At 41.3% G+C, this 21,107-nt stretch overlaps 1 protein-coding gene across 1 annotated transcript in view; it reads left to right on the top strand.

Moving 5' to 3' along the window:
• Window positions 1-21,107, top strand: part of LOC126175145 (forkhead box protein J3-like) — a 71,565-nt gene that overhangs the window by 25,933 nt on the left and 24,525 nt on the right. Inside the window, exon 5 of the mRNA XM_049921705.1 lies at window positions 11,125-11,299. Coding sequence (XP_049777662.1) covers window positions 11,125-11,299 — 175 coding nt within the window. The remainder of the gene's footprint in view (window positions 1-11,124; window positions 11,300-21,107) is intronic.

The raw sequence follows: 21,107 nt of genomic DNA, 5'->3' as shown, positions 1-21,107 counted from the left end.
TTAAGGTCTATTCTGGAAGTAGCGCGGAAAACACGTTGTACGAACACGTAACAATGCCTAAGAGAATAATCGCGGGATAACTAAACTGGTGATTCTGGCAGAGTTAGTGAAGTTAACCAGCCAATAACCTTTGACATTGGCAGGAATAAATGCAGAATTAGTGATGACAACATTGTTTGTTAGAACGAGGAAGGAGAAGAAACGGGGACATCACACAAATTATGGAAGAATAAGTCGATTCCAAATTTCAATAAAAATTTCGCACTAGTCCTTTTCGATCTCATGCTCGAGAAACCGAAGCGTATGAATGAAGTGTTAAACTATTTCCTAACATAAAGCTTTTTGCTTGTAGTAGGCCTAATAGGCATTTGATATTGGTACTTCGTGAATTATATTCTGCTATGTTATAAAAATGACCATTTCTGCCAAAACAGTCTCGTTTACTTGGTGTGTGTTACAATTGCTGCAGTATTATAAAGGCCTATTTTGTTTTATCTCGCAGACAGTGACAAAAATAGGTAATCAGGTCGAGAAACCACACCAGTCTTGGGTCTATTTGTGATTACAGCTTTTTCAGTATTAGACAACGACATTTCGTTTTTTCAAGTAGCAAAACGTTTGACGAACTTTGATGAGGTAACAGATCCTTTCACAGAAAGGAAAGCATGCCATGTAAAGCTGTAGCAAGATTAAAGAGAGAAAAATTCCAAGAGCTAAGGATTGAAGAAATGTGTACTGTCTTGCTTGTCTCTTCTCTTTATTGGCTTTATGTATCCTATACTTAATTTTATGTTACACAAAGGAGCAAGTTGTTAGCTAATAGGGAATAAAGAGTGCAAATTTTCTGAACAGTTTTTTTTTTTAAAAAAAAAAAAAGAGAAAGAAAGAAAAAGAGGGACAGGATGTCAAACCGGCCGACTGGAAGCAGGAGAGGCACCATAGGACATTTTAATTTCCGCTGTCCTGAATATAGTTGGATGGCATCCAGTACAAAATATACGTGTTTCAATTCCACAAACCGAAATACAGTGACGTGCGATAGAAGAATGCTGTGTGAAGAGGTGTGGCGCTGCACTTTGGCACACTTAAGATCAGATAACATGTCTTACAATTCCTCGGAAACGTATGTTTTATGTATCAGAGTCTTCAAAAAGACGTGCGCTACAAAATGAACGTAGTTTTGAAAATTCGATTTTTTTTTAAATTTTGGACGTCCTATCTCAAACGCTCGAGGGATGCCACTATCTACTATTGCCCTGGTTCGGAAATATCGTAGATACAGGTCTGATGCGCAGAGCAGTCTGAGTTGTAATAGGGAAGTGGGTAGTCTCCATGTGACCCATGTTTACATTTAGTGATTTTGCTGTTTCCTCTTTGTCTACTGCACTCGCGTCAAATGAAAACAAAATTGATTTCTTTGGCCGGGAGCTATCGTGAATTAAAATACATTCACATAATTACAGGAGGCTAAAATACGTTATTAGTTTCAGATTTTATTTTATTTCCACCTTTCTGACAGTCAAGCATTAATTGCCATGCAGAACAATGGAGTTATTTTTATCGGTTTGCTGAAGAAATTTTCTTTTATTAATCTTTTCCGCTGAGGCAGTCAATATATTTTAAATAAAGGGTTTAATTTCAAACTATTGGCTAGTTTCAACTGTTCGGTGCATTTCAAGTGTACGTTTTCATCTTCTAGCACGTTTTTATTATGCAATAACAAAGAGCCAGACATGAGATAACAAAGTACTGGTACCCAAGGAAATTTGCATCCCGAAACCACATTGAAAAGCTTAATATCAGGTCGATGCCTACTTCACTGGGAATCTGGGACTCATTTAAAAATCAGCTCTTTGATGATGAGCCACTTAGAAGAATTTATAGCCAAGAAGATTACACTTTTATGTAGTTATTAAAAAAATTTACTGGCACATTTGTGTGATATATCTTAAAATGTAATACGTGCATAAAAGACCAACATTATATGTGAAAGCTTGCAGCAAATTGGCCTTAGAGACCAATGTTATATGTTAAAGCTTTGTTTTTCTTGTAGTAACATTATATACGAGGGCTATCCACAAAGTACATTACGTTTTGGAATTAAAAATAAATAAAGTATTGGAAATTTTTTTATTATATACAGATGAAAGCCATACTTAAATACTACTTTTCTACATAGTTGCCATTTAAATTAAGGCACTTATCATAGCGATGGACGAGCTTGGAAATCCCTTCGTGGTAAAATTCGGCCGCCTGTGCCTTCAACCACGTGGTCACCTCTTCTTGAAGCTTTGTGTCATCATCAAAACGCTGCATAGCCAACCACTTCTTCATTGCTGGGAATAAGTGGAAGTCGCTCGGTGCGAGGTCGGGACTGTACGGCGGATGAGGAAACAACTCCCACTTAAAAGATTCGAGAACTTCACGAGTGGCATTTGCCGTGTGGGCCCGGGTGTTGTCATGAGTCAGCAAGATCTTTGAGCCCACCTTTCCCCTGCGCTTGTTTTGTATTGCTCTTCTAAGGTTGTGCAGAGTTTGGCAATACCTTTGAGAGTTTATTGTAGTGCCTCTTTCCAGGAAATCCACAAAAATCACGCCTTTTCTGTCCCAAAAGACAGTCGCCATCACCTTCCTTGCCGACATTGTCTGCATGCATTTCTTGGGTTTTTGGAGGGAATTTGTGTGCCCCCACTGAATTGACTGCAATTTTGTCTCGCAGTTCACATGCTTAACCCATGTTTCATCACCAGTAATGATGCGATCGAGTAATGAGTCGCCATCTTTCTCGTAGGTGTAGAAAAACCTTAACGCTGCAGCCATTCACTGATTTTTGTGAATCTCTGTCAAGATTTTTGGTATCCATCTTGCACAAAACTTGTGGTAACCAAGCTTTTCAGTAATGATTTCGTGCAACAAACTTCGTGAAATTTGTGGAAAACTCATAGAGAGTTCCATTATTGTGAAATTACGGTTTTCACGGACCGCGGCATCGACTTTTTCGACAAGTTCGGCAGTCACTATTCTGGGTCTTCCACTTCGCTCTTCGTCGTGAACGTTAGTTCAGCCATTTTTAAATTTTATGACCCATTGACGCACTCCATCTTCAGTGATTATGTTGTCCCCATACACTTCACAAAGCTGCCGACAGATTTCTATCGGTGTACAGATTTTTTGCAGTCAGAAACCTTATTACAGCATGCACTTCACACTTCGCGGCATTTTCAATTAACGCTGACATTTCAAACTGTCACAGTAACTCAGCGGAGTACAGCACGAACCTCTCACTAGCACAGCAGGATGCCGACTGAGCGGCGGAATGCCATGACACCAAGATGGCCGCGCTAGCCCCACCCATAACGGACACAAACAAAAACGTAATGTACTTTGTGGATAGCCCTCGTATATTAATTTAAACCATTAACTTTTCCTGTTCGTATGTTCGCACTACTTAACAGTGATGTTGCTATTGGCTGTGACTACACCACGTGTCCGAAGCTCTGAATATCCACTGTCATTGGCTGGCGAGATCACGTGACATGAGCTATGACTGGCTTACAAATATGCATCGCAATCTCAATTTCAATGCTTCGGGAAGTAACATGCGGTGTTTGGTGGAATTCGAATTTATACTTTCGTAATATGAAAATATGCAACGTACGTGTTACTGCACATCAAACATCTTTCCAAAAGGTGTTTTGTTTCCTAAAGCGCTGGGAAGTTCTACGCCCATGTATAAAACCATAACCATTCAAAGGATTGGTAAGTTACACAGTTTCGAGAGAAAATATACTGTCAATTAACAGGGAAAAACTATGTTTCCACCCGGGAGAAAGTGTATTTTTAACCGGGAAATCCGGGAATTTTTTTTCCTTGTCCACGTATACACCCTGAACTAGGTTCCTTTCGGAGTATGCTGATGCATTAGCTCCATACTTAACAATCATATACAACCATTTGCTCGACGAAAGATCCGTTCCCAAAGTCTGGAAAGTTGCACAGGTCACACCAATATTCAAGAAAGGTAGTAGGAGTAATCCACTAAATTACAGGCCCATATCGTTAACGTCAATATGCAGCAGGATTTTAGAACATATATTGTGTTCGAACATTATGACTTACCTCGAAGAAAACTGTCTATTGACACACAGTCAACATGGGTTTAGAAAACATCGTTCCTGTGAAACACAACTAGCTCTTTATTCACATGAATTATTGAGTGCTATTGACAAGGTATTTCAGATTGATTCCACATTTCTGGATTTCCGGAAGGCTTTTGACACTGTACCATACAAGTGGCTTGTAGTGAAATTGCGTGCTTATGGAATATTGTCTTACAAGGGAATGGTCAGACTTGTCATGTCGAAACCTGTGTTGCTTTTTTTACCACTGTGAGTTAACATTGCAAGAAGTCTGTATGCAGAATTTTAGCTGCTGACATGACCTGGAAGTCTGTAAACAATTTTATGAAGTAAGACATTATTGTCGCATGGTTTCCACGCTTATAACTGCCTCTTGTACAACCCTGACCTCTCTCGCTACGTTATACCAATGCCATCTAGGGACAAGGTGGCGTTAGCTACGCGCCGCTCTCTTGCCACAGCGTTGAGAGAGCTGATTCCCCCAGTGAAAGCGATCGTATGATAATTAAACATTCGTTGACAAATATGGCTGATATGTTATCTACGACATTCTTTCCAAATAGCTATGAAATAGACACAAATAATATACGGTTTAGAACATGTCCAAATTTTATTTCTTGTAATTACCGCAAAAATGCGAAACATTGATACATTGTTCAAAACATAGGTTTTTTGTGCACCAAGAACATACAAGTAAAGGCGACATATGACAGCCCTGCGAATCACAGACGTTGTTGGATGTCCGTAGACAAAACTGGGCTGGTGTTAGGAATGAATCAGGCATATTTCGAGGAGTGCCACGCATATTTAATCAAATTCTGAAATCGTGGGGAGGAAAATTGATAATGTACTAGTGATTGCAGCTTGAGAATATTGTCACGGTGATAGACAGGAAATTGCAGTGATCAGCACACAATAATTTTCTCTGTTAGTTTTCTGTAAAATGCCTTCCACTGGCGGAAAAATTCTCTGTCTACAGGTTGAATTACGTTGGTCGTGCCGGGTGGGATCTGAAGCATCTCTACTTCTGTGTCAGGGTGGGCTCGAAATACAGCTTTTAATGAATCAGACCGTTTATGACCTGACCATGAATCTAGGAGAAGAGATTTGTTCCCGCAGAACGGAAAAAAAAGCATGAAGCATGAAAAGTGTAACGTTTTCATTTCCATTTTTCCAGACTTCGATGCAACGGAAAAAAAAGCATGACGTATGGAAAGTGTAACATTTTCGTTTGCCATTTTTCCAGACTTCGATGCGTCTACTACAAGACTGTTTGCGTAGAACATTGTTCTTTTGACACGTGGTCCAAAACGTCCAGTTGGTTCTTGAGGACGCACATAAATTTTAGGCAGCAATGAACCATCCAGACTAATTATGGGCATTATAGTGTATGAATGGGTGAGTGCAGTCGTGGACTGTGCAATCGCCTTAAAATGTTTTTCCCATTTGAATGACAGTGTTCTTTTCGCATGCATTTCTTTTTGAAAACCTGACTGATCTGCATTGTACACGTATGATTCACTAAAACTAGCGATCGTATTTTTTGCATTCGTAAGAAAAGCTTATATCATTTCGATTTGTGTCACTTCATTTTCCGACCTGTTTCTCGATACAAATTTTGTTATTTTTCGTGCCACAATTTTATGTGATCTTTTGAAGCGACTAATCCAACTTTGAGAAGCCGTAAATTCTTTAGCGTCTATCGCGTTGGCAATCTCTAACGCCCAGTCACTCAAAGTTGTATTGCTCACACCAAATGACTGTTGTCTGGCATCGGTAAATAACTCAAAAAGTCGCGCAGTTACCTCCGTCGCAATTTCCAGTCGACTATTACGTCGTCGAGCGACTTGCTTTTTCCATCTATACAATTCACGTTCAGAACGGACAAAGCGATACTTATTTTGAACAGTACTGACACGTAGGCGTTTCTTACCACTTTCGTTCAACCATTACGTCACCGCTTTTTCTTTGTCTGATAAGATAATTGTTGTTGCTGGTGTTACTTTCGGAGATAATTGATGATGGTACGCGGCACTATCACTCGAAGAGTCTTCACGAGTGCAACTTTCGTCGGTGTCTTCGCCGTCTGTAGAGTCACAGTCTGCAATATCGAGTGTTCCAGTTGTTTCTTGCCACATGTCTGCGCCATTTACATGCTCGTCTAGAAGTTTAACAACCATGTCGCACAACACATAGTCTTCACACGTGTTTTCTGTTGATTGCTTCATTTGGCGTCTGTGGTATATCTCTATGGCAAGCAGCAAAACATTTACAGGGTTCGCCATCACCTGTGAGGGGAGATTGAATGTTCACCGTAAAGTGACTTGCGGAGTATAGATGAACATGTACAGAACATCTTTCATATCTCTAACCGGTTTCAAGACGGTATGTTTCGAAATACGTACCAGAAATTAAAAGGACGTGCATGCCACAGAAACGAATATTCATTCCCCCTTTCCACCAAAACCTTGCAGCGATATTCCTCTTTAGTGAACGGCGCGGTAAGACGGCCGCTCTTCCCGACCATGCGCACAACGCTTGCGACTCGCCATTTCCAGGGGTGGCCAGCCGACACTGCAAGCGCCAAGCAGGAAACACAGCCATGTTCGTGATTTTTTTTTAGGGACTTCCAGTTCATGTCAGCAGAAACAATTTTGCAAACGGACCTTTTGCACAGTTAAATAACAGTGCTAAAAAAATCAATACATGTTTCAGCATGACAAGTCTGACCATTCCCTTGTTAGTTACGTGACTGGATTTGTGATTTCCTGTCAGAGAGGTCACAGTTCGTAGTAACTGATGGAAAGTCGTCAAGTAAAACAGAAGTGATTTCTGACGTTTCCCAAGGTAGTGTTATAGGCCCTTTGCTGTTCCTTATCTATCTAAACGATTTTGGAGACAACCTGAGCAGCCGTCTTTGGTTGTTTGCAAATGACGCTGTCATTTATCAACTAATTAAGTCATCAGAAGATCAAAACAAACTCAAAACGATTTAGAAAAGATATCTGAATGGTACGAAAAGTGGCAGTTGACCCTAAATAACGAAAAGTGTGACATCATCCACATGAGTGCTAAAAGGAACTCGTTAAACTTCGGTTACATGATAAATCAGTCTAATCTAAAAACCATAAATTCAACTAAATACCTAGTTATTACAATTACGAACAACTTAAATTGGAAGGAACACATAGAAAATGTTGTGGGGAAGGCTAACCAAAGACTGTGTTTTATTGGCAGGACACTTTGAAAATGTAACAGACCTACCAAGGAGACTGCCTACACTACGCTTGTCCATCCCCTTTTAGAATATTGCTGCCTGGTGTGGGATCCTTACCAGATAGGACTGACAGAGTACATCGAAAAAGTTCAAAGAAGGGCAGCACGTTTTGTATTATCACGAAATATGGGAGAGAGTGTTGCAGAAATAATACAGGATTTGGGCTGGAAGTCATTAAAAGAAAGGCGTTTTTCGTTGTGACGGAATCTTCTCATGAATTTCCAGTCACCAATTTTCTACTCCGAATGCAAAAATATTTTGTCGACACTGACCTACATAGGGAGAAACAATCACCATGATAAAATAAGGAAATTAGAGGTCGTATGGAAAGATATAGGTGTTCATTATTTCTGTGTGCTATACAAGATTGGAATAATAGAGAATTGTGAAGGTGGTTTGATGAACGCTCTGCCAGGCACTTGAATGTGATTTGCAGAGTATCCATGTAGATGTAGATGATGAACAAGAGTGTATTCAGGTATAGACTAGCTAGGCATTGACATGGAGGTGGTCACTTGCATATATTTTACAGGATTGGGTTCTGTCTGTTTGTGCAAATCATGAAACTTTTCTAATGTTACATTTCTTGCCCACAATTTTCAGTACATTTATACCCCATGTCCTTACTTGATTAAAATCTTATTTACTACTCAGTTAGGCTTCATAAGACTTTAAATAACTGGTCATGCATCTCATCATAGTTTTATTGTTGCCCTTCTCAAGTTACTTGATTAGTTAATGACGGTCTTACAAATCCTGACCAACTAGTAACTAATATTTCAGTTAAGAATGAATACCTGAGCAACAAAGAAATATAAGAAACATTTTGTGGTTTGTGTTATTAATGTCCACAAGGAAGGAGGTAAAAAGGGCACTGGGAAAGGGGGGAGGGGATTACAGTGAAAGACACCTAGATCTCCAATGTACTGGATCTCTGTATCTTTGTGACTGTGCCGAGTATCCAGGTATGCCATCTTGGAAAGGTCTCGATGGAAGATCATTTGGCTAGAATAGTTGTCATAATGTGCATAGGAATCATCTGTGTAATGTTTTGGCCCGAATTTTCCTGTTTCCACAAATGGCTCTGAGCCATCTTCAAGAATAAGTTCAATAGTTGTTCATTCATTCATTCATTCATTCATCCACCCTTCCATCCATCATGGTCCATAGCTCTCATCAAGAAGGAGAAACTTCGAGGATTTGGAACCTGTCAAGCAAACAGTAGACACTTAACACGTTTACTGTATTAACCGTCACTACACTGCGTAATGCACTGCATAATGCCAGATAAATTTAATACAAATAAATCTAAAAGAAAGCAGAGTGGGGGGAAGATACTGCTCCCTCAGTAACACTAAATAAATCTAAATAAATGACGTTGATATCTCATGTCTGCAAAATACGTAACCAGACCCGTAGCCTCTGGGGAAGGCCAACATGACTGTCTTGGTGGCAGTGATCATAAGCAGGCCCTGTCTGTGTATTTACCGGACCTCACAGTGTGATGTATTCCTCTGTCGCCTGCAACTTTAGCATCATCTACTGCTGGGAACCTGTGATAGCCTGTCTTCATTGGCCCATTTGTTATGGTGCCATCTCTCTCTCTCTATTATCTGACAGTAACAGATTGGAGAAAAATGTTTTAGGTGTTATTGAGGAAAATGTTCAAAGATCTGCTTTGATTGATTAACAGATCTCTGAAGGACATCACAGTACTACAGGATTCGTTGGTAGTACAATGCTCTGTAAAGCACTCATTGAGATTGTATTTTGAGGGAGGGGCAGAAATTGTACGTTGCAGCAAAAATAATGTCTGAAAAGTTCAATATTGTAAGAAAGATGTTGAGGTGTAGGTACTGTAGATGATCTGTGCTTTATTGTGAATAGGCCGGCCGGAGTGGCCGAGCGGTTCTAGGCGCTACAGTCTGGAACCACGCGACCGCTACGGTCGCAGGTTCGAATCCTGCCTCGGCCATGGATGTGTGTGATGTCCATAGGTTAGTTAGGTTTAAGTAGTTCTGAGTTCTAGGGGACTGATGGCCTCAGAAGTTAAGTCCCATAGTGCTCAGAGCCACTTGAACCATTTTTATTGTGAATAGAGCAATTGAAGAGACAGGCCAGCATATAGGAAAGTGCTATATTCTAGCTGTAAAATTTGAGACATGGAAAGAATGACAGCTAATTTTAGAAGATTTAGCATATACAGGTGTCACCAGTCACTCTATATTGTGGTTATGCACCTTTGAACTGCAGATTTGTGTATGTAATCACTCGTGTAAAGACGTACTCAAAGCTGACTGTGGAGGAACCATGGAGTTATCAGCCATTCACCTACATAAGAAATGCCAGAGTTTACTGAGGTAATACGAAATAGGAAACTAATAGAAAGGTAGGCACAGTCTACACTGTGGGTCAAAGCAGAATGGGAATTGGGTATACTCTGAGATTGAAATGCTTGGTAGCTGTGATTTAAGTTAATAGGCTCTACATGTGAAGTGAATGCACTATTTTGCAAGGATTTGTCATCTCTGCAGTGCCAGCCACTGTTGGACATCCAAAGTGCTCAAGTTTATAAATGGAGATGAGACGAGCGATGTACCACAAGGGAGGGGAATTCGACATACGTCAGTGGGATCGTGAATGGAGCCAGGTACAAGTTGTGTTGTCCTTCAACTGAGTGTGTGCATCAGTTCACAACAACAGTGGAAAAAGCACTGTTCACAGAGATGATTGTTAGGTGGGGTAAGACTTCTGTAGGTGACTGGCCTTCTAGTTGTACTGACTGGAGGGGCTTTTATCTGGATAAGATAAGGAAGGTTAGATTTGATGATACCAAGATGTAACAATGAAAAGACTACAAAGGATGCAGCAAGAATTCATAGTGAGCCAAAGCTGTCAATTTAATAAGTGGAGTGGGAAGTGAATGTTTGGTATGAAATAGGTATATGTACTTGAGGCCAGGTTTCAGAGAAGTTAGTGTGTGGCTGACATTCAGAGGTAGATAGTAGAATTCTGTGTGGCTCGATGCATAAGTGCCAGACTGCAGTTCCAAAGATCCATGGTTTGATTGCCACTCAGTTCTGGGATTTTTGTCTTTCACTCATCACCTCTGGCATGCTTGTTGTGTGAAAAATGATGAGTTACACTATGTTTCAGAGTGTATGTTAAACTGTAGACTCATCTGTAATTGAATAGGTAAATCTTGTTCTGCAGTGTTCAAGCCAGCCTTGGGGTTAAGAATAGCTTTAATTTCTTTTCGGTGATTTCTGAGAACGAATAGCTATTGACAGCTTTTTAACCCACCATAATAAATATGTTTAGCTGCTACAGATGGACACTTCTTTTAGTGAGTTTTCTAGATTATATAAAGAGAGAGTGACAGATGAGTTAGAAATTTTATGTCCATCTTTAGGACAGAAACCCAATGAGTAATGTAAAAAGAGGTGGGGAACAGACTAAATATTTATCCTGAGTCTCTCTCTCTCTCTCTCTCTCTCTCTCTCTCTCTCTCTTTTGTTGCTGACACTGGTCACATGTCTTATATTACATATTGTTATATATAAGTATAATTATAAATTTTCAGAATTTTTTTAGAGCTGCTGGATTTTGTGGATATGTTTCCATGCTGTTACTGTATTATCTCTGTCATCAGTGGCTGCCCAATGGAAATTTACCCATAAGCAGTGTTCCTGTGTATATACATTACAGGCAGCAGTCCCGTATAGCCCAGAGTGTGGCAGCAATGGGAGCGGGGGCAGTGACCTGAGCAACTGCGTGTACACAGCTGGCCCTGTCGCCCCAACAGTGTCGTCCACGCCATCCATACCCGGTTGGCAGGTAGCAGATGCCACTGCCATTCACGGCTACTCTGCAGACCTCTCTGGTATGTAACAGTAACTGTAGCTGCTACTGTACACACTTCTCCTGCTGTCTTCTTGTCGGTGATAGGATATGCCACATGGGATTGAAGGTTCTTAGTTATTTTTCGGTGTTGTGGAATTTGTAAAGCAAGGACTAACTGATGACGCAGAGCTGGTCAGCAGATGTGGTTAAATAACAAGGGCATACTCTCCTATTGTCTCCTGTACTATTGTAGGTGGTTCTGAGTGTGTCAGGTGCTGACATTGTTTGAAGGAAGTGATGTGAAGGCAGTGCCAACATTCATTTGATGAAAGACATCACTGAAACAGATAGGAGTTTGGTTTAAGAGCAAGTGTGTAGCATAAATTCTGTATTGTAATTTGTTCATGGTTGTGTTTAATTCTGCTGGTGCTACATCTACATCAATAACAAATTTAGCAGTCCACCTCTGAATTGCTTCGATGTCTTCCTTCAGTCTGACCTGATACGGATCCCAAACACTTGAGCAGTTCTCAAGAATAGGTTGCACCAGTGCCCTATATGTGGTCTCCTGTACAAGGAACCACTCTTTCCAAAAATTCTCCCAATAAACAAAATTTGACCATTCACCTTCCCTACCACTGTTCTTATGTGCTCGTTCCCTCTCATATTGCTTTGCAACGTTATGCCCAGGTATTTAAATGACTGGGCTGCATCAAACAGGACACAAGAAATACTGTATTGGAACATTAGAGATTTCATCTTGTGCATTAACTTACATTTTTCCACATCTAGGGCTAGCTGCCATTCATCACACAAACTGGAAATTTTGTCTGAATCATTGTGTACCTTCCTACAGTCATTCAACTTATACATCTTACTGTACACCACAGCATCATCAGCAAACTGTTGTGTCTAGACAAGACAGTCTAGGCACAAGGCGAAGAAGCCGAAAGGGCACGCGCTTAATTCACGCAGGCTTGCTTTAGGTCTGAAACAGGATACGTAATGAATGCTATAAAGAAAAGTACGTAGCTCCTGGAATACTTAACTTTAATCCATCATTTGTATACAGCATTCTTGATGATACAAGTGAGACTCTCTCTAGAAATGGTTAATGGCGCCTTGCTAGGTCGTAGCCATGGACTTAGCTGAAGGCTATTCTAACTATCTCTCGGCAAATGAGAGAGAGGCTTCGTCAGTGTAGTCGCTAGCAAAGTCGTCCGTACAACTGGGACGAGTCCTAGTACGTCTCTCTAGACCTGCTGTGTGGCGGCGCTCGGTCTGCAATTACTGACAGTGGCGACACGCGGGTCCGACATGTACTAATGGACCGCAGCCGATTTAAAGCTACCACCTAGCAAGTGTGGTGTCTGGCGATGACACCACACAAACAACCACAGATAGCTGCTCACCATGTCCGCCATATCATTTATGTGTGTAGAGAACAACAGCGGTCCTATCACACTTCCCTGGGGCACTCCATACAATATCCTTGTCTCTGACCAACACTTGCCATCAAGGACAGCATACTGGGGTCTGTTACTTAAAAAGTCTTTGAGCCACTCACATATCTATGAACTTATACTGTATGCTCATATCTTTTTTTAACAGCTTGCAGTGGGCCACCATATCAAACGCTTTCCGGAAATCTAGACATATGGAATCTGCCTGTTGCCCTTCATCCATAGTTTGTAGTGTATCGTGAGAAAATGACAAGCTGAGTTTTGCACGAGCAATGCTTTCTAAAACCACCCTGGTTTGTGGATATAAGCGTCTCAGTCTCAAGAAAGTTTATTATATTCAAACTGAGAATATGTTCGAGGATTCTGCAGCAAAAGCAGTTAGGGATATTGGTCTGTAATTTTGCGGGTCCGTTCTTTTACCCTTCTTATATATTGGAGTCGTTTGAGCTTTTTTCCAGTTGCTTGGGACTTTGTGCTGGGCGAGAGATTCACAATAAATGCAAGCTAAGTAGTGGGCCATTGCCATAGAGTACTCTTTGTAAAATCGAAGTGGGATTCCATCCAGATCTAGTGAATTACTTGCTTTCAAATCTTTCAGTTGCTTCTCTATGCTAGATATGCACCTTACTATGTTATCCATATATAAGTCTATCTGATGGTCAAATGATGGTATGTTTGTACAATTCTTCTGTGTGAATGATTTCTTGAACTTGAAATTTAAAACTTTGGCTTTCACTTTTCTGTCTTTAACTGCCACACCAGACTGATCGACAAGGGGATGAATTGAAGCCTTAGACCTGCTTAGCGATTTTACGCAAGACAAGAATTTTCTTGGGTTCTCTGCCAGATCTTCTGATAGGGTGTGACAGTGGTAGTTATTGTATGCTTCACGAATAGATCTTTCCACTGACCTGCAGATCTCTGCTAACCTTCACTTGTCATAATTTGTGCATTTGCTGTTGAACTGAGAGTGCAACAGCTTCTGCTTCCCCAGCATCTGTTGAATTTCGTTATTAAATCATGGTGGGTCTTTCCCATCCTTTATCCACTTACTAGGCACATAACCCTCCAGACACTAGTATCGAACTACGAAGCCCATTTTCAAGCCAGACCTATTAAAGCTGAACTAGCAGTGCTTGGTTAGGCAACAGCCAATTTAAATGTAGGTAATATACACATAACACATAGTCACATGGAATGTCAGACCAATTCACAATGAAGAAGTGTTCACAAATGCATCTACATTGTGGGCATACAACATATTTGGAGGCAAAGGACAAAGCAATGTTGTCATATTCTCACATCAATGTAGATGCGAAATCCGTTATTCATTCGGAAAAGACAGCTGTGCTCTTAGGTCCAACCACAATCATTGGAGTCGCAACATATTTGGAAGAAACAGGTGAATATTTATGACAAGCAAGATTATAAATTTCATTCCAGCTCATGTGTAAAAATGGGAGGGTCATTCAGAAAGTAAAGAATGTTTGAATTTTTGAATCACATTGTCACTGGTGATGAGATTTGGCTATCACATTTCACACTAGAAAAAAAGCATCAGTCAGTGAAATGGCATTATTCATAATACCCAACTAAACTGAAAATAAAAAGCAAAACAAATTGATGGCATCAGATAGGTTATGGTTACAGTGTTTTGGAATCGTAAGAGTGTCACGCTGATTGACTACATGGAGGTGACACCATAAGTGCAGTGGCCTGCTATCAGCTACTTCAACAATTTCGCCACCCCATTAAAAACAAGTGGCATGGAATGCTAGCCGGTGGAGTCATGCTCCTTCACGATAATGCATGTCCGCAGGTAGTGGGAGTGACATAGGACTTGCTTCATCAGTTTCAGTAGGAAATGTTTTAGCATCCACCATACAGTCTGGACTTAGCTACAAGTGATTATCACTTCTCCAAATTGAAAGATTTCTTGAGTGGACAACACTCTGGAAGTGATGATGAACTTAAAGAAGCCGTTAATCGGTAGTTCAACAACCTGGTGACAATAGAATATGCAGAAGTCATAGAAAAGCTGGTAAAATGGTATGACAAGTACCTAAACTTGAATGGTGACTAGGTAGAAAAATATTAGGTCTTCAACTTTGCTTCCGCCGTTTTGCAATAGACGGCAGTAGCGGCAAGTGGGGTTTGGGTGGTTAGTCATAGACGTAATACAATAAGCTTAGGCATCTGTAAACATAATGCCATAAAAATATTAGTTGATTTGTGATTGCATCATAAGGTTATTCTCGATTAAGTACATCAACTTACGTACCCATTTCTCGCCATTTGTAGGAAGTTTTAATTTTCTGCTTTAACATGAAGAAATCTGCGGCTGTAGCTCTTAAAATGTTGGGTAAGACAAATGGTGAGGTAACTGTTAGTGGAAGAATGTACAGAGAATGTTTTCAACGCCTTAAGAACGGTGATTTTTATGTTGAAGTCCGGCGTGGCAGTGGAAGACACCACTTTTTCGTAGCTACTGAAACAGACGAAGACAGTCACAGGACATCGTTATCGAAAGCAACTGATGCATTCGAGCCCAGCACTGAAACACAAATGGTCACAGTACAGCGAGAGACACGTAAAGGTAATTTTGCAGCAGGTCACTGCTCAACCCCATGTCGCAAAACCCATCAAAATATACATGGAAACATTGAAATGAGAAGTCCTATCACTCCTGCTGTATTCTCCATACGTTGCACACTCTAACTACCACCTTTTTCGATCAGTGGCATACAGTGTGGCTGACCAACACTACCGATCATATGAACAAGAGAAAAATTGAATTGTTTCATGGATCATCTACATCTACATCTACATCTACATTTATACTCCGCAAGCCACCCAACGGTGTGTGGCAGAGGGCACTTTACGTGCCACTGTCATTATCTCCCTTTCCTGTTCCAGTCGCGTATGGTTCGCGGGAAGAACGACTGTCTGAAAGCCTCTGTGCGGGCTCTAATCTCTCCAATTTTACATTCGTGATCTCCTCGGGAGGTATAAGTAGGGGGAAGCAATATATTCGATACCTCATCCAGAAACGCACCCTCTCGAAACCTGGCGAGCAAGCTACACCGCGATGCAGAGCGCCTCTCTTGCAGGGTCTGCCACTTGAGTTTGTTAAACATCTCCGTAACGCTATCACGGTTACCAAATAACCCTGTGACGAAACGCGCGGCTCTTCTTTGGATCTTCTCTATCTCCTCCGTCAACCCGATCTGGTACGGATCCCACACTGATGAGCAATACTCAAGTATAGGTCGAACGAGTGTTTTGTAAGCCACCTCCTTTGTTGATGGACTACATTTTCTAAGGACTCTCCCAATGAATCTCAACCTGGTACCCGCCTTACCAACAATTAATTTTATATGATCATTCCACTTCAAATCGTTCCGCACGCATACTCCCAGATATTTTACAGAAGTAACTGCTACCAGTGTTTGTTCCGCTATCATATAATCATACAATAAAGGATCCTTCTTTCTATGTATTCGCAATACATTACATTTGTCTATGTTAAGGGTCAGTTGCCACTCCCTGCACCAAGTGCCTATCCGCTGCAGATCTTCCTGCATTTCGCTACAATTTTCTAATGCTGCAACTTCTCTGTATACTACAGCATCATCCGCGAAAAGCCGCATGGAACTTCCGACACTATCTACTAGGTCATTTATATATATTGTGAAAAGCAATGGTCCCATAACACTCCCCTGTGGCACGCCAGAGGTTACTTTAACGTCTGTAGATGTCTCTCCATTGAGAACAACATGCTGTGTTCTGTTTGCTAAAAACAAACGCAAAAGATGCCCAGTTCTTCCGCCATGGGATTCGTATGCTATCCAAAAGATGGGAGAATGTAGTGCCCAGTGATGGGCAATACTATGAATCATAATTCTTTTGTAAGTTTGTACAATAAAGCCCCGAATTCCAGAAAAGAATGTGGAAGAAAAGTTGTAGACCTAGTAGCTTGGGTATCAAATTGTGTGTAAAACACAGTTTCATTTAACTATATCAAATAAAAATTTTTGTAGGAAAAAGTGTTTTGTTCTTTTGGAATGATCCTCATGCATTATCTTTTTTCGTACTTCTAATTGGTTAGATTAAACTATCATCCCAGGCAATGATACCAGTGGCGGTGGTGGTGATGATATTGGTGGTGGCTGCGGCGGCGACAATGATTATGATTGATGATAGTGATACTACAGACAACTGGCTTAGAAAGTAAGGAAAAAGTGAAATTACGATAAAAATTAAAGTGAACCAATCTTATTGTTGATATTATTTCTCCTTGTTCTATCAAAATGTAGACAACCAGTAAATTGTCTTAAGTTAGGAATTGGTATAATGTTAACTTTTTTAAGCAGGTACATAGATCAGTAAAACAGTTTGTAATTCTGATTAGTCAGAATATGTTAAAAGTAAAATTTTCTCAAGGATCCTCTTAACAAATAGGAGGGGGGATGTTCATCTTATATTCAGTGTTTTCATATACTTGAGTAATTATACCGTGTCCTTAATTTTTTGGCTTTCTACATCTACATCCATACTCTGCAAGCCACCTGATGGCGTGTGGCGGAGGGTTCCTTGAGTACCTCTATCGGTTCTCCCTTCTATTCCAGTCTCGTATTGTTTGTGGAAAGAAGGATTCTCAGTATGCCTCTGTGTGGGCTCTAATCTCTTTGATTTTATCCTCATGGTCTCTTCGCGAGATATGCGTAGGAGGTAGCAATATATTGCTTGACTTCTCAGTGAAGGTATGTTCTCGAAGCTTCAACAAAAGCCCGTACCAAGCTACTGAGTGTCTCTCCTGCAGAGTCTTCCACTGGAGTTTATCTATCATCTCCGTAATGCTTTTGCGATTACTAAATGATCCTGTAACGAAGTGCGCTGCTCTCCGTTGGATCTTCTCTATCTCTTCTATCAACCCTATCTGGTATGGATCCCACACTGCTGAGCAGTATTCAAGCAGTGGGCAAACAAGTGTACTGTAACCTACTTCCTTTGTTTTCGGATTGCATTTCCTTAGGATTCTTCCAATGAATCTCAGTCTGGCATCTGCTTTACCGACGATCAACTTTATATGATCATTCCATTTTAAATCACTCCTCATGCGTACTCCCAGATAATTTATGGAATTAACTGCTTCCAGTTGCTGACCTGCTATATTGTAGCTAAATGATAAGAGATCTTTCTTTCTATGTATTCACAGCACATTAGACTTGTCTACATTGAGATTCAATTGCCATTCCCTGCACCATGCGTCAATTCACTGCAGATCCTCCTACATTTCAGTACAATTTTCCATTGTTAAAACCTCTCGATATGCCACAGCATCATCCGCAAAAAGGCTCAGTGAACTTCCGATGTCATCCACAAGGTCATTTATGTATATTGTGAATAGCAGCGGTCTAAGACACAACCGTGCGGCACACCTGAAATCACTCTTACTTTGGAAGACTTCTCTCCATTGAGAATGACATGCTGCGTTCTGTTATCTAGTAACTCTTCAATCCAATCACACAATTGGTCTGATAGTCCATATGCTCTTACTTTGTTCATTAAACGACTGTGGGGAACTGTATCGAATGCCTTGCGGAAGTCAAGAAACACGGCATCTACCTGGGAACCTGTGTCTATGGCCCTCTGAGTCTCGTGGACGAATAGCGCGAGCTGGGTTTCATACGATCGTCATTTCGAAACCCCTGCTGATTCCTACAGAGTAGATTTCTAGTCTCCAGAAAAGTCATTATACTCGAACATAATAAGTGATCCAAAATTCTACAACTGATCGACGTTAGAGATATAGGTCTATAGTTCTGCACATCTGTTCGATGTCCCTTCTAGAAAATGGGGATGACCTGTGCCTTTTTCCAATCCTTTGGAACGCTACACTCTTCTAGAGACCTACGGTACACCACTGCAAGAAGGGGGGCAAGTTCCTTCGCATACTCTGTGTAAAATCGAACTGGTATCACATCAGGTCCAGCGGCCTTTCTTCTTTTGAGCGATTTTAATTGTTTCTCTATCCCTCTGTCATTTATTTCGATATCTACCATCTTGTCATTTGTGCAACATTTAGTATTTCGGCCTTTAGTCTGTTATCCTCTGTTTCAGTACCATTTTGGTCACAGAGTGTCTGGACATTTTGTTTTGATCCACCTACCACTTTGACATAAGACCAAAATTTCTTAGGATTTTCTGCCAAGTCAGTACATAGAACTTTACTTTCGAATTCATTGAACTCTTCTCGCATAGCCCTCCCCACACTACATTTCGCCTTGCATAATTTTTGTTTGTCTGCAAGGCTTTGGCTATGTTTATGTTTGTGTGAAGTTCCCTTTGCAGCAGTTTTCTAACTCAGTTGTTGTACCACAGTGGCTCTTTTCCATCTCTTACGATCTTGCTTGGCACATACTCATCTAACACATATTGTACAATGGTTTTGAACTTTGTCCACTGATCCTCAACATTATCTGTACTTGAGACAAAACTTTTGTGTTGAGCCGTCAGGTACTCTGAAATCTGCTTTTTGTCACTTTTCCTAAACAGAAATATCTTCCTACCTTTTTTAATATTTCTATTTACAGCTGAAATCATCGATGCAGTAACCGCTTTATGATCGCTGATTCCCTGTTCTGCGTTAACTGTTTCAAATAGTTCGGGTCTGTTTGTCACCAGAAGGTCTAATATGTTATCTCCACGAGTCGGTTCTCTGTTTAACTGCTCAAGGCAGTTTTCAGATAAAGCACTTTAAAAAATTTCACTGGATTCTTTGCCCTTGCCACCCGTTACGAACGTTTGAGTCTCCCAGTCTATATCCGGCAAATTAAAATCTCCACCCAGAACTATAACATGGTGGGGAAATCTACTCGAAATATTTTCCAAATTATCCTTCAGGTGCTCAGCCACAACAGTTGCTGAGCCAAGGGGCCTATAGAGACATCCAATTACCATGTCTGAGCCTGCTTTGCTGCCTTTCAGTGGAATATTTTTTCCCTATGCTACATAACACAACTAATGGTATTACTATGTAAGTACTTCTGGATTAAAGGAGACCACTCACCAAAAAGCAGAAGCATTGAGTTGTCGATAGGTACAAGAAAATTTGATAACTTTTGGAGTTCGCCTTTGACGGACTAGAGTAAAACAGGCGTGCGTGCGTGCGTGCCTGCGAGCGAGCGAGCGAGCGCGCGCGCGCGCGCGCGCGCACACACACACACACACACACACACACACACACACACACACACCTATCTGCTTACATGGTGCTGGCTAGACTAAGAGTGCCAATGCTATTTTTCAGCAGGCAGACTGGTTGTGGTGGGGATAGTGTCAGATGGGGCACAAGGAGGGGAGAGGAAGTGGTGGAGGGTGGCTACCATCTCGGAGAGAGGTGACTGATTTGCCTGCTAGGAAAGAATGAGGGAGAGAGGGCGGGTATATGGGCTGGCTGGCACAGTTGTAGTCGCCTGTGGGAACCAGCACTAACTGAAGGTGATGTGGGGCTGAATTGGGAGAGGGTGACAGGGTGGAGGAAGGTGAAACTGTTGGGTGGAGGATGTGAGGACAGTGGATTATCTGAGATAGGGGCCAAGACGATCCTGGAAGCAGAGATTGTGTTGTAAGGCTAACTTCCATCTGCGTAATTCAGGGAAGCTGGTGGTGGAGGGAAGGATCCAGATGGCTTGGGTTGTGAAGCAGCCATTGAAAGTGAGCATGTTGTGCTGCTGGGTGGTCTACCTTATTTCTCACAATAATTTGATGGTGGACATTCATCCAGGTGGCCATCTGGTGGGTAGTCATACCAACATGAAAAGCTGTGCAGTGTTTGCAGCAGAGTTGATGTATGGTATGGCTGCTTTCACAGTGGCCTGGCCTCTGATGGGATAGAATAAGGCTGTGACAGAACTGGAGTAGGAGGTGCTGGGTGGGTTGATTTGGCATGTCGTGCACCTTGCTCTCCCACAGAAATATAACATGTGTTGCAAGGGCTTGGGAGTAGGAGTGGAATGCGGATGATCTAAATTGTTGTGTAGGTTTTTGTGGCTATTAGAACAACAATTTAGGAGGGGTGGGAAGGGTCTTGGGTGGGATATCTCTCATTTCAGGGCAGAATGAGAGATAACTGAAGCCCTGGAAAGAGATTTTTTGGTGTGAAAGGGATGGCAGCTGTTGAAAGGCAGGTACTGTTGGAGGTTAGTGGGTTTAATGTGGACAGTTGTATGAATGGAGCTATCAGAGAGGTGGAGGTCAAGTCCAGGAAAATGGTGCATTGGGTAGAGGAGGACCTGGTGAAACAGGTGGGAGAAAAGGTGTAGAGGTTGTGGAGCAACGTGCTACCTTCCAGGTCGTTGATCTCTACCTCTCTGTGGCTCC

The sequence above is a fragment of the Schistocerca cancellata genome, chromosome 3 (assembly GCF_023864275.1).
Source record: "Schistocerca cancellata isolate TAMUIC-IGC-003103 chromosome 3, iqSchCanc2.1, whole genome shotgun sequence".
Taxonomy (NCBI): Eukaryota; Metazoa; Arthropoda; class Insecta; order Orthoptera; family Acrididae; genus Schistocerca; species Schistocerca cancellata.
Note: the sequence above shows the minus strand (reverse complement) of the source record. Positions and strands in the feature narration are given on the sequence as shown.